The 13999-nt window shown below is 43.1% G+C and overlaps 1 protein-coding gene across 1 annotated transcript in view; it reads right to left on the bottom strand.

The window, feature by feature from the left end:
- Positions 1-247: 247 nt before the first annotated feature.
- The window catches only part of gli2a (GLI family zinc finger 2a), a 100364-nt gene continuing 86612 nt past the window's right edge, over positions 248-13999 (bottom strand). Inside the window, exons 8-14 of the mRNA XM_083922013.1 lie at positions 13377-13487; positions 12760-12900; positions 9331-9480; positions 6862-7026; positions 5862-6140; positions 4361-4727; positions 248-4203 (exon numbers count right to left, since the gene is read on the bottom strand). Coding sequence (XP_083778139.1) covers positions 1889-4203; positions 4361-4727; positions 5862-6140; positions 6862-7026; positions 9331-9480; positions 12760-12900; positions 13377-13487 — 3528 coding nt within the window. The 3' untranslated portion in view covers positions 248-1888. The remainder of the gene's footprint in view (positions 4204-4360; positions 4728-5861; positions 6141-6861; positions 7027-9330; positions 9481-12759; positions 12901-13376; positions 13488-13999) is intronic.

Genomic DNA, 13999 nt, shown 5'->3' with positions numbered 1-13999 from the left:
TATACTGATGTTTGCCTTTAGAGCTGTACTTGACAGCAGTCTGAGAACATGCCAACTGTGATTTCAGTTGTAGCTTACTAGCCCTTCTTTCATGTGGCCTCCGGGGACTTATATCAAAGAAGACACAACGCAGGGATTTAAACAGAAAAAAGAGATAGTTTATTTAAAATGTACAAAAGCTATATACAGACACTCACACAAACCCACACACACTGAGCATTGTAAAAGTGAATGGTAGCATACACACAAACATTTTAAAGGCTACTTAGAAATTCAGCAAACATAATACAATTGAGGAATTTGCAGGGCTTGTCGGCCAATCCTGTCCGAAACAGGATTTCATTATCAAAGTCTGTGTCCCTTTTTGGACTCTCTGCAGTTCATCCAGAGCCCAGGGGAAGTATGGGGTGCAGTGAAGGGGGGTCTGAATGTGTTAATTAGGATCAGATCTCTACTGAGAACACACAGAGGTACTTGTATATTCTTTTAGAGAATGCTCCTCATCAGACACAGGGGTTCATGTGCCCTGATAGACTAACACAGAGGCATATCCTTGTCCTTTTCAATCATTTACCCTTGTGATATGGAACCATGGAGAGTTTATGCCTCTGATCCAGAGGGCAAAGAAGGAAATCTGTTTTTACAGTGCCATCCCCACAAGCTCAGACCATGATCAAAAAGCCCTTAATATCTGTTGATCATAATGTACAACCACATATTTAAACTAGGGCTGTCAAATGCTTCATTTTGTGACTCATTCTGACTACATATTGAATTCCATGAAATGTCATATACATGAGCACACAAATACACAAATACCTTATTCCAAAATTGAAACTCTGCAAAAGAAAGACAGGTTGTGCACAAGGCACTTCTTTGCTTATTTCTTATGCTGCAAGATAGTTGAATGAAGTGCAAATAGTAAATGCAATAGCATTAAAACATTTTTTTACGTATACATTTCTACATGCATGGTTTGTTTATGGCATCTGACTGTTCATTACCCTCAGTGCTTTAAGCCCCTGTATATTCGCTGGTGAAGTAAAAAGCAGAAAATTGTAGTTCTGTGATAATTTTCCTGCATCGAAATGACATACAGCACATGCTATGTGCTTCTGAGACATATGAGTTTTAAACCTGGTGTTCCAGGTTAGTCTCTTTACTAATCTCACGTATTGTACACATAAAAGGTAGAGCAGACTGTAGAAATATTTAATCCACACAAAGGTGGTAGCCCCCCCCCCAAAAAGAAAAATGTAAATTAGGTTATTGAAACATCTAATTTAATTTCATTCATCGTTATCCTGTGAATGAATAGTAGGTTCCCACATTTTACTGTACCTTTGACAGCCCTAGTTTAAACATCAAAAGGACTGTAACATAACTTAAAGCAAGTACCATACAGTATAATCTATACACATAAAGGTCTTCATGAGAAAATATTATCTGCTATCTACATATCATGTCCATGTCCTGTCAGTCAGATGCTCAATGATGACGTCCTCGGTAAGGTAAGTATGTGAACTGCTTTCAGTGCACCACTTTGTTGATGGATATTACATCAGCAAATACTGAATGGCAATTGTTTGTGGATTCAATCACTGTATACACCTTGGGCTATCATATATTTGTAGTTAAAATGTATGGCTTTTTATCAAAAAATAGAAATCGTCCTTAACCCTAGCTATACTTACTATTATTTTTGTAATGTAACATATTATAATCTGAAGCAAATATTACAAGATACAAGCATATTTCTATGGACAATGAAGAAAACAATGTATGAAATAGCCACTTTTGCATTGTTCAATCAGTGCTTTGTGTAGTCCATATATTCCTGATATATAAATGGTTAGGACTGGATGGATGATGAGGTGTTTGATTGCTCTCAGCTTATCATGTTGAGAAATTTGCTTTCTTCAGCCAAAGCTGTGAGCATCGAGTTCATGTCACCTATGGCCATGTTGCCAATCCCTGCCGGTACAGACGCGAGGGTGACAGAGTTGCGGGGGGTGGTAAGACGTGAGGAATTCTGGGAGAGGCTCTGCAGAAGGCCAGGACTCAGGGTGCCCGACATTAGGCTGGAGTGGTCCCCATCATCTAGCATAGTGTCAAAGTCGATCTGCGCATGCTCCGTGCCACCAGATCCACCAGTGGAAGAATCCACCGTACTGCTGGAGACGTGGTTGACTCCTGGTGAGGTCATGTTGGCTGCAGCAGTGGTGTTGCTGGCAGGAGCCTGGATGGCACTGGGGGGCATGGGGGCATCAAAGCTGACAGGAGTTGGCTCAAACATATGTATCTGACCTGTGTATAGCACAGCAGAGTTCAGATTTTCAGAGTTGCTGTTGGGCGCTGCTGATCCACTGGGCCTCTTTGGGCTTGCCTCTGAGGTGTCAGTACGACGGCTTGAGCTCAAATCAGACGACTTGGGTATTCGGCTCAGTTGCATCATGCTAGACCCTGTGTGTTGTCTGGCAACGGTCTTAGGTTCTATGGGAGGCCTGGGTTGTAACATTCCTCTGCCTCCATTATGGATATTATGCTGCTGCTGCTGTTGGGGGAGAACACTGTAATTCTGCTGCTGATCCACTTGGTTTACATGAGAATAACCATCAGTTTGTGTCCTTGCTCTGCAACTTTGCAGCTCTGGATCTGCCATATTGTTCCGGGTAGGTCTGACACTAGTACTCCCAGACATAGAATTTGGGATTGCCTCTTGACCGAACCCTTGCTGAGGACTCATTTGCTCACTAAAGTTCACACTGTTGCATTGCCTCTGTTGCTGATTCTGCTGGTGGGAGATGTTCATCAGCCTCTGGTTGTTGTGGTTCCCATACCCCTGCATAGACATATTCTGACTCATAGGCACTACCTGATGGTTGTTGCCCAGGCCCTGACCTTGTCCCTGGAAGGAACCAAAATTGTGCCTCTGCTGAACAACAGCTAGGTTCCCCCTCAGAGCCTGCTGCTGTTGTTTGGAGAGCTTGGCTGTGGTGTCCACAGTCCCTGAGCTCACCTCGTTCCACTGCACTGGCATGTTATTTTTGTTCATATTGTCCAATGGAGGTGAGAAGGGCTGATGGAAGCCACCGAGACCCATCTGGCAGGATTGTATGTCCTGACCGGACTGAGCCATGGTGGCATCCACCATGGCCATCCTCCTCTGTGCATAAAATGATGCTGGTGGGGGCATGCCTGTCTGGTAGCCATGAGTCTGATTGTTGGGATGGTAACCCACTTGCCCTGGATTGTGACCTGAGGGGCCAGGATTTTGGGACCTAAGGTACTGCACCACATCATCTGGAAGTACCATGTCATCCTCCCCACTCTGCTCCCCCCCAACCATCATCCCATCTACTGCCATGTTCTCCATGGCTACATTCTCTGAAATACTAGGTGGTCTGGGGGCAAATGGGTAGCGTTGCAGACTGCCATCAGAGCGAGTGTAGCCCTGCATAGCCAGTGACTGGTGGCGTTCAGCTGATGGACCATTCATGGGGTTCATGCTGTTCATGCTGTTATAGCGCTGAACCCTTGGGAAGGAGAGAGGGTCCAGTGTGGGACGACGCACGGGATCACTGGCACGACGTGGAAGGTTGGGGGGTACCTCATGGGGCATCATGCTCCGTGTGCCATATCCAGTATCACTGCATCGTCGAGGCACTGTTCCAGAGGGAGGCTGATGGAATGGATGCGACGAGCCTTCCTGTGAGTCACTGTAGAATGCCATGCGTGTCCTCAGGCTCATTTGATCCATATTGGGGAGAGGAGTAGGTGGAGCTCCACCAATGGCAGCAGCATACTTTGCCTTAAGTCGATAATGCTGAGCCGGTGTCAGACTAAGGAGGCTTGGGACACCTCCTCCACTGACACCAGTACCTCCACAGTGGCTAGCCTCGCTGGAGCGGCGAGACAGATCGGTGGAGATTGGGTCATAGGAGTCAGCCGAACTGATATTGTTGTGGCGGTTGGCACCAAACTGGGACGCCTCACTGGAGCGGCGGCTGGAATAGCAGGGTGAAATACCGGAGGAGCGGCGACTCATGGTGTAAGCTGAACTGATGGTGCTGGTGGTGCTGTCACGGCGCTCATTCAACTGGTTGAGCAGTGTTACTTCACATAAAGACAGGTCACCCATGCGCTGGCCAGGGTACGAACCACTTATGTTACTCATTATGTTGGAGTTCTCCAGCAGGGAACCTGGCAGATACAAAGGACATTATTATTAACTGCAGACTGAGCATTACTGTTTTGGCTATTGGACTCTGGGATTGGACTTCAATATAATGCGATTCAGCCATCTTCACCAAAGAATGAACTTGACAGCAAACATATTTTCTCAACCTTTGACACTTACCGACTGCAGGTATGGGAGGCAGCTTCATGCTGTTGCGTTGGCCCTGCGTTGGCTGTGGTGCAGAGTTGACCCATGGGCAAGAGTCCCTCACTGTCTTCAGCCTTTCCTTCTTGATGTTCTCCAGCTTGATGGTGACCATGCCAGTATGCCCCACAGCTTTCCTCAACTGAAGCCCCACCCCAGCCTGTTGACCCCCAGCGGGAACAGTGGAGTCAACCATGGGGCAATCATCCTGTGCGCTGAGGTCCCCGAAGCTGCCCCCGCTGTGCAAGGCCATCTCTACTCCACTGTCATTGTTGTTGGCGCTGCTGAGAGGGGACGGCTCACTGCTGCATGACGAGTGGCCGCCAGGACTGGACTGATATGTCTGGTGGAGGACAGCAGGGAGGAATTTGATGTAAGTGGAATGAATCAAAATATAGAAGCTGTATTATAAATCATAGTGGTACATTGTTAAATTTTCCACAAATAAATAAGTAATAACCTGCCAAACATGGTTAACACTGATAACAATTTGCTTAATTTAAAACTAAAAATAAAAAAATAAAAACCACAGTCTCATGCCAAGTTCAGAGAACTCCATTATGTATTCTTTATTACTAAATAATTACCACATTTAAGGAATTCTGTTTGTAATGGTGTTTTGCAATAACTAATGTGGGTTTATTGTTCTATAATATGATTATTTACAGATGAATTTGATTAATGTACAACAAGAAAACAAGTGGATAATAAATGAGTCCTGTGAGCAACAATCCAACTGTCACAGTAATTCAAACCGTCCAAAAATGAACTAAAGTTTTGATCACAGCTTGATGCTGGCACTATTTGTTCAGCACACATGCGAAAACTGTCCCAGCACCTAAATATTACTGTGATAATGACTTTTATCGTTGGCCGACAGCAGAAGCTACCGCCAGTGATCTTGTGGACAAAAAAAAATCCAGTTCAATTGTAGTGTGTGTGTCTCCATACATGCACATTTTAAATGTGTAAACATGGATTAACATGCAAAAAGAACATTTCACATCATGCAAGAATGCGACAATGTAGCATGTAACATGAGGAGACATTCACAAGTCTACCCATGCTAATTTGCGATGAGGCAGAGAGACAGCTTGAGTGCTCACCTTAGTGAAGTCTGTCCATTAGAAAGGTTAACTTGAGAGAAGCAAGTTCAAGCAACAACCAGAGAGGTGAGTTAGGAAGGATGCACGCAATACCAGCAGTAAACACTGAACTTCAGGGCAATGTTAGTAAAGTGGGAACAGTAGGAAAATAAGTGTGTCCTTCTCTTTGTTGTTTCCTAAACATACAAAGGCATGCATTTATATGATCATGTTATATCAACAGGTGACACTGATCATTTGAAGAGCTGAAAGTGGTAAATTTCCTTCAAGATACAGTCAATCAAACCTTATTTCCTGCACATAAATATTTTATGAACTAAACAAGAGGTTTGTGTTGGATGACTTTTTACATTTATGTGATCGGGACCCACCATAGAGTTCTCGGTCTTGATAGATTTGACCTGGAGGCAGTCTTCCACTCCTCTAGAGGTGCTGTTGGCCTCAATCTTGTCCATGCCTCTCGCACCGAGCTTGGAATTTGCCTCATTCTCCCCATTGCCCTTGGGTGGCTGTAGTCTTGGAGGCATGTCGCTGCGTTGTTTCTTGGTGATGTGGGCTTCGGGTCCGTGGACTGTCTTAACATGCTTCCTGAGAGAGCTGGGGTCTGTGTAGCGCTTGGTACAGCCTGGGATCTTACACACATATGGTTTCTGCCAAGAGGGATTTAAAGTCCAAAATTAATGAAATTGCATTTTTTGGGGTGTTTTACAGGATACATACCTGCTCCGTAAAACGGCAGATACTACATCATATGGGGTTATCCCTTTGTTACTCGGTCGCATAAGCATATGCCTTCTCTGATTTAATTCAGCATTGTGTTAGGACTAGGGTTTAGGGTAAGGGTCAGGGTGAGGGTCAGGGTTAGGGGGTAGTGTTAGGGTCTACGTAGGCATATTTGCTGGGGGAATTCGGCACTGACTTTGGAAAAAATAACAGACAGGGGAACATAGCAAAGGTCACATAGCAAGTTCACATACAAAGCAGGGAACATAGGCAGGCCCCGATGATATGCACCGAACGACAAACGGGCATACTGTGCAGGCTTCAACATACAGGCGTTTATTTTGAGACCAATTTGACGCAAAAAGCTCAATCAATAATCGACTTTATAATTGCTTACAATTATACAAGAAGACTCACCTTATAAGTAACGAGATGTAACCCTAACCCCAACAGTAATCCTTCATAGCTAGCTAGCTGCTAACTGAAGTGCTCATGCTTGTGCAGTGTGCCAGATTCCTTTGGTAAATCGTTTAGTGGGTACAATCTACCCTGTAGAATCACAGCAAAATTTGTTGTCACACTACACTAAACCCTAAGCTGATTGTGGGTCAAATGGGTCAGTTGATTGATGCATGCGCATGAACATACCTCATTAGAGTGTGTGCGGTTCTGGTGCTTAGCTCGGTCTGAGGCGTTTGAAAAGGCCTTGTTGCAGCCTTCATGTTCACACACATAGGGCTTCTCCCCGGTGTGGGACCTGAGGTGGGTCTTGAGGTTCTCCAGGCGAGAATAAGCTTTGGCGCAACCCTCAAACTGCAGAGAGATGGAGATAGAAGGACAGTGAGACTGAATGCCTAAGTGCTGTGTTGTTTTGTCTGAAGCTGGGTAAAGATAAAACTTGGGAAACAAAAAAAAAGCTCTGTGTGTTTCACTTTTCAAATGTAATCTACTCTTGGACTCGTGCCCACCTATTGTGGCATGCCACACAAAAGCAAAGCAGTGCTTCACTTTGCAAAAACGGGCTATTGTGTGAAATATCTAAAGTGATTGTGAGTTGTGGTATAGCTTTTGGGCTTGTGTGCTTTGTTGAGACAAAGAGAAGTCTGTGTTTAGCCTTTGTGTTCACTTGTACTGTACAAGTTATAATTTGGTATTCCTTCTGAGCAGTCATTGTGAACTTAATGGGCTTTGAAATTGAAAGAGAATCAAATTAGACTAGTTCATTGGGTATAAAAGTCTGTAGATTCCCCGTTAAAAGACGAGACTAAAGGGGAGTTAGAATGTTATGAGAAGATGCACGTGGGATTTGTGCAGAGAATACACAGCCTGGTCTTAATAAGGACCCATGGCCCCCTGCTTGTCTGCAGATTTTAATTACACGCCCACGCTGTCAATCAGCTTCCTTCACTCTCTCCTTCACAAGTCATATGTTTTAATGCATTCACAAGAGCCTGTGAGCAAGCTTTGAAGCCAAGCAAACAGGCCCTCAATTTGATCTTCACACAGCAAATGAAGCCTTCAATAAAGCTCTCATGATTTATCAACATGTAAAATATCACTGGTGTTAAGCACAAAAAAAAAATCACATGGACATCTTTTTTTGTGAGGCAAGGGGACCCGTTGCAGAGTAGAGAGTAGCCAGCTAACCAATTAATTTAGGAATGCACTGATGCAACTTTTTCAGTCCTGATACTGATACCTGGGCTTTGGGTATTGGGTGACACTGATCCGATGTCATTCTTTAAGGAATAAGCTTTAGTAAGGAATATGCCTTACTATTTGGAAGTGACACGGTTCATTATTTTATGTGTAAGATATCTGTATCAGGCTTGACTTAAAGTAAAATTCCGGCGTAAAATCATCCCAGGCTCTTTTTCAGCAAATACACATCTAATAAGCGTGTATAAACTATTAATAGAGATATTCAGAGGAGTCACTAACAGCTGGACGTGGCTTACACTGATTAGTTCAGGGTAGTACGGTGAACACATTAAAACGTCTTTTTTAACCACTAATACTGCTCAAAATAACAACAAACCTCTGCAGCGGCATGAGAAGAGTCCCTCCACAGAAAAAAAAGCACCAACAACGTAGTTAGTGAAGCCAGAGTTTATTAAAAGAGTGTTTTAAAGACTTACCTACTGGCCCCTGTACCAGCTCCTCTCATAGTAAAGTCCATTCAAGTGGGTTACCAAATGCAATCTAAAAGGAGGGAGCCCACCTTACTGCCCCAGCTAATCAGTGTTAGCCACATCCTGCTGTTAGCGACTGATAGCGACTCCCTGGAATTTCTCCGTTAATAGTTTATACACGAAAAAATTTGTCTCGATGGCTTATTTGATGAGTGTATTTGCTGAAAAAGAGTCTGGGATGATTTAAACCTGGAATTCCACTAAAACATTGCTTTACTAACTTTGAAAAACAAAATGTAACAAATAAATACATAGATATGCATTTACTGAATTAACACTGAAACATTGGGCAAAACAGGAATTGAAATTCCAGTCTATAATGTATAAAGCATTTAAACATAGAATTGAATTGAATAGATTGGCCCCATTGTCACTGATACCGATATCAGCAAGTATGTTTTTTTCAAACAATCCTGCATACCTCAAGCCCTTAATGACCTATAAAAAGTAATGTATTCCAATCGTATTAATATCACACTAACAGTAACAAGTGCACAAAAAATAGTCCAGTACTACTCAGTCTGTAAAGACAGTTGTATCATGTCTTCTGTGCTCAGGAGGAGCTTTGTAAAGTCTAAGAAAATACCTAATGATGTCATTGTGATGTCACCAGGGTAGGACTTAGGTCTAAGACTTTAAATGTATAACCACAAGCCTGCATTCCAAATTGGGGACACTGCGTTTGAAAGACATGGACATTCAGGTAGGGAGGTTCTAACAAAAGATGCTATTATATTGGTTGCATTATGGGAAATGTAGGATCCAGTACTTTTGTCTAAAAGCCAGGATATTTTGACGATTCTTTCATAAAATATGTCTCTCGCAATTCCCCCTATTTCAAGGAAAATCAGTGAGTCAGCTGATTCTGTAGTAAGACAGTAAGTTAACTAGTTTACCAACAGTGTGACAGATATACAAGGCTTACTGTGCATTTATGCGGCTTCTCCCCCGTGTGACGCCTCATGTGGACCACCAGCATGTACTGAGCCTTGAAGGGCTTCTGCTCACGTGAACACTCCTTCCAGCGACACACAAACTCCTTCTTCTCACCATGGATGTGGTCGTTGTTGATGTGCTGAGGAGACATTTTTATTCAGAGTAAATCATCACTATGTAGCATAACATATGTCTGTGATACAGATGCTGAGATGAATGTCAAAACTAAACACACTGTTTGTGTGAATTCCTAAACACGAGTCAGCAAATTCTTGTCTTTTTCCCACCAGGAGATTCCCCCATTACGGCTGACAGTTATTACGCATCTGTCAACAAGAGACAAAAACTATAAAATGTTTTGTTTTTTCAGGCTTCGTGTGTGTCCCTGTGTGTGTGTGCGTCTCAAGGAAGAGGAACTTCCTTCCACTCCAATAAAGCTGATCAGGAAGGGGATTCTTTTAACCAACTTGTATTTATTGATTCAGGAAGTCAGAGAGGGACACACAAAGTTTCCTGAGCGATGCGTAAACTTACATTTTTTAATAGCCAGAAAAGCATTTCCAGATAAATTAAATTGCAAACAAATTTTTGACATATCAGGGAATTCTCTTTAAATGTTCTACACTTATACATTTTGTGTAATTCTAAAGATATCTTTTGTCCATTAAAAACAACAATTTGCACTGCTGAGACACGACATGATTTATCAAATTCAAATGACTTGCATTACAGACAACAAACATGTTTCGGACACACTAAAAGCTCTAATCTCATGCACCACACGCAAATATCCACACACCCAGAGGAACCACTTCATTTCCTGAGGACATCCAGGCCCACAACGCTCCACTTATGTGGCCGCTTCTCCACCAGTGAAAAAGCTCAGTGGTTGCAGATTCTGCTGAGATCTATTCTAGGTGAAGGAGGAGGAATGGAAACAAGCAGAGGCCTCTATTTTCAGGTTACACACTACTGTAAATCCATAATTTAGGGTCTCTTGAAACAGGATCACTTTGGTTAAGCAGAAGCCAGAAAAAAACACAGGTGTCTGTTTTTTTTAAATCAGATATTAACCTTGTGTGAAACCCTGGGTGTGCTTCGGGAAATGCTGTCAACAAGAAAATATCACACCACTGGATTTCTGGTTGGTTTTTATACAGTTGATAGAAAGCAGAGGCCTTTTAACAAAACATGGTCCTGTGAGGATTTAAGAATGTGTTGGCCCTCACATTGTCCATCCACACCCAAAATCGAACCCCTGCTCTTCTGCTAGACTACTCACTCAACCTGGCAAGCTTTCACAGAGTTTGTGGCTATGGAGCTGGAGTGAGTAAACGTTCTTAAAGGTTACTCTGGTCCGGACTTGTAGCAGCGCATAATAACCCGTTCACCACCACTTCCCATCAGTCTCTGGTAGGGCTGCCCCCAAATAGTCGACCAAGCACTGGTTGACCAATAAATCATTAGCAGACCAAAATGTCATTAGTCCATTGGTCACAGGAAAAGAAACCAAAACATTTGGAGCTGTGCCTTGTCAAAATTAAGTGTACATTTATGTGACTGGCCTAAAAGGCTGGAGGGCTTTTAATTTGAAGGGCCAGATACAGGAAGTGGTGACACTCACTCACTGTCAGTGTTTTTTTTTTAAGACAGCAGGTCCCTTCGACATCGCGGTTAGACAGTTAATTAATAGCCAATCATGTCGCCAAAAATATGGGATCAAGAACAAGAATGACCCCAAGAAGGTCACATGCAAACTTTGCATCACTTGTCCATGATGAACATTACCTCCCAGCGTTAACATGTTAGTAACATTAGATAAACATGACCTATCACCTTAAACATGTTAGTAACATAAGCCTAGCTACCTGAACATTTTCCGACAGTCTCCTTGCTGATTTTCTGACACATTAAGAGTTAGTATCTGAAATAATTTGCTGGTCGCCAATCCTTCGTCGCCCCCGGGTCTCTGGGTCTGTGGACCTGACACATGCCCCTCCTACCACTGCTCTGAGACTGACAGTCTGTCAGAAAAGCAAGAGAGGTTGGCCATGAAAAGGAGGGAGCATGAGGTTCCGAAACTCCAGAGCTCCTGACATGACGATGGATTTATGGCCGGCCCTCTGAGTTTCAGGGGTGGGGTTGTTGCTGGGAGTGAGAGGTTAGGGGTTAGGGGTCATGGGGCTGTGGGGGCTAGGGCTTGGGATGGGGGGCACAGCTGCAGGGCTCAGGCTTGAATTTGGTGAGAGCTGGCAGGCTCATTAACGTTGCGCGTGTCAACCTCACAGGAAAGGATCAGTTACTGGACAGCTTTCTGAGCGGACTCAATCAGTGTGGATTTAACGAGTAGCAGAAGAGTTGTTTGAGGTTTTTTTTGCTTTTTACACAACACAATGTAACGTTTCTCATGGCCCCATTTGGAATTTACTTTCACTACCGCAAAGGAAGCTTATAAGGTTGATGACGACGTCCAGAATAACACGAGGCGACAAGTCTGTGAAACACTTTGAAAACACTGGAGGTTTGTGTTTTCACAGTGGAATTTTACAGACTGTAGTAAAAATGTGTGTCATTCAATAATGGTAGGTGACTTCACACTCAAGTTGACCATGTTGACCAGTTAAAAAATTGAAAAACCATTATACACTGGAGATAAAAATTGGAGAAAAAATTATGAATACTTAATTTATTCTAAAATATTGTTATTTTTATGGTCCATAATTTCATAGAATATCTGCTGTGACTATACCGCTGCTGTACTAGCATGTTTTTTCAAATAACCAAGGCACTTCAACAAAAACCTTTATTTTTGTGAAAAAAGCAGCTGATAGCTTTAAGGCCCTACACATGATATGCAGTGAAAACGCTTTCCTCTGGCCGTTCCATTAATTTCCAATTGAGGAGGCGGTAGCACCCAATGTTGCGGCAGCGCCTACGTTAGCAGCGTCCATCACTCAGATTTGCCCCTCTGTTGCTCCACTGACCTTTCAAACATGCAACCAATGAGATAGAAGCTTTGATTGTGACGTCTACGTTTCCTAGACAACCAGAGAGCAACATCAAGCCAATTAGAAAGATGGAGGAAAAACGTATTGTTTGTGTCTGAACTATTTAACGTTACATTAAAGTTGTATCAGGATCTGGGAAGAAAACGTAATGATGGAGGTTTGGAAGCATCACAGCAGGTTTGTGAAGAGGCAGTTTATGAGCTAACAGTTGTTTTAATGCTAATGTTGATTTAACCATTTACTGGGTCTCTGCGCAAAACCTTGCGGTGAGCCCAGTGCAAAAAGCTTCTCATGTGAAGGCCCCTTTATGCTGTATTTCGTGCTTACAAACTCTGTCGTTTCTCTAATTTCCGTTGGAACGCCACATACGTCTCAATAACAGCTATAAGGATACCAAGCCTATCACTCACATGAACCAGTTGTTCCTGGGTATCATATTCCTTGGTACAGCTCTCCCAGTGGCAATTGGTCTCATATATGGCCTCAGGCTCCTGTTTGCACTCGTCTTTATCCAGATCCTCACTCAGGTCCAAGATCCCTCCACAGTGGTCCTGGGGGAAATGGGGCAGCACTTTGTCAGATGTGTGTATCCATTAAAGTGTATAAAGACTACATCTCTTACCTGGATCTGTAGTCAATATGTTACAGAGGCATTCTCTGCTGTTTTGCATCTCTCTTATCTTATCTGTTTCTTAAACCTAATGAGTTACTGCTTGATCTCAATGTGTGATAACACCTCTTGTCATTGATTAAAGGTGCATTTTTATTCGTAAGCAATAATCAATTAAAGCCAAATTTGCAAGTGCTGTAAAGGGGGGGGGGGGCAAGCTGAAGTTGAGATAGCTAAGGGGCTAAATTAATGCAGTGTATAGGATTTTTTGAAGGTCATGAAGTAAGTTATTCAAGAAAAGGAAAACAATCATGTTCTGGAATGTGTAGTGGAAACCTAATAACTTGTTGCATTTGCTTATTGTATTTCAGCCTTTCAGATTGTTTACTTATGTGCACTACTTTTTGATTCTCTTACCTGAGAAGATGGTGAGATGGGCAGCAGACCCTCTGCTTCTGTCTTAACTTTTGACCTCTTGGTTGTCAGTGGGTTGACTGTGCTACTCACTGCCGGGTCTCCACTGGCATTCTAATGGATAGATAAGAAAAGAGACAGGTTTGAAGTAGAAAAAAAAGCAGAATAATGTTTTTCTCCATTTCTTACGCACTCATCCACTGACCCAACAACCCACTCATGCATTTATCAGTGAATCACTCCATTAATCCTAACACATACCAACCTACCCTTCCATCCATCCATGCTTCCATTAGCCCTCCCACTCAATCTCCTATTAATTCAGCCATCCATTCAATTTACTAAAACACCAGATTCCACACAGTCAACACATAGAGCGATGAAGGGGAATGAGATAACAGTCAAGCAGATACCACACAATTGTTTTTGGCTCGATGGTCCGCTGCAAAGAGATGTGTTGAGTCCTTGTTGCACCAGGCACAGCGGCCCATAAGTCAGACGAGGACCCGCCGCCAAGACTAAACAGTTTAGACTGCTCTATGAACGCCAAAGCCGCAAGGAAATATGAAAGAAGAGGAGTTATTGCCCTCTGTAAAGAGGAGGAAGGCGGCAGTGTGTGTGTGTGT

Source organism: Echiichthys vipera (assembly GCF_963691815.1).
Source record: "Echiichthys vipera genome assembly, chromosome: 10".
Taxonomy (NCBI): domain Eukaryota; kingdom Metazoa; phylum Chordata; class Actinopteri; order Perciformes; family Trachinidae; genus Echiichthys; species Echiichthys vipera.
The sequence above is the reverse complement of the archived record's forward strand: the minus strand, read 5'-3'. Positions and strand labels throughout refer to the sequence as shown.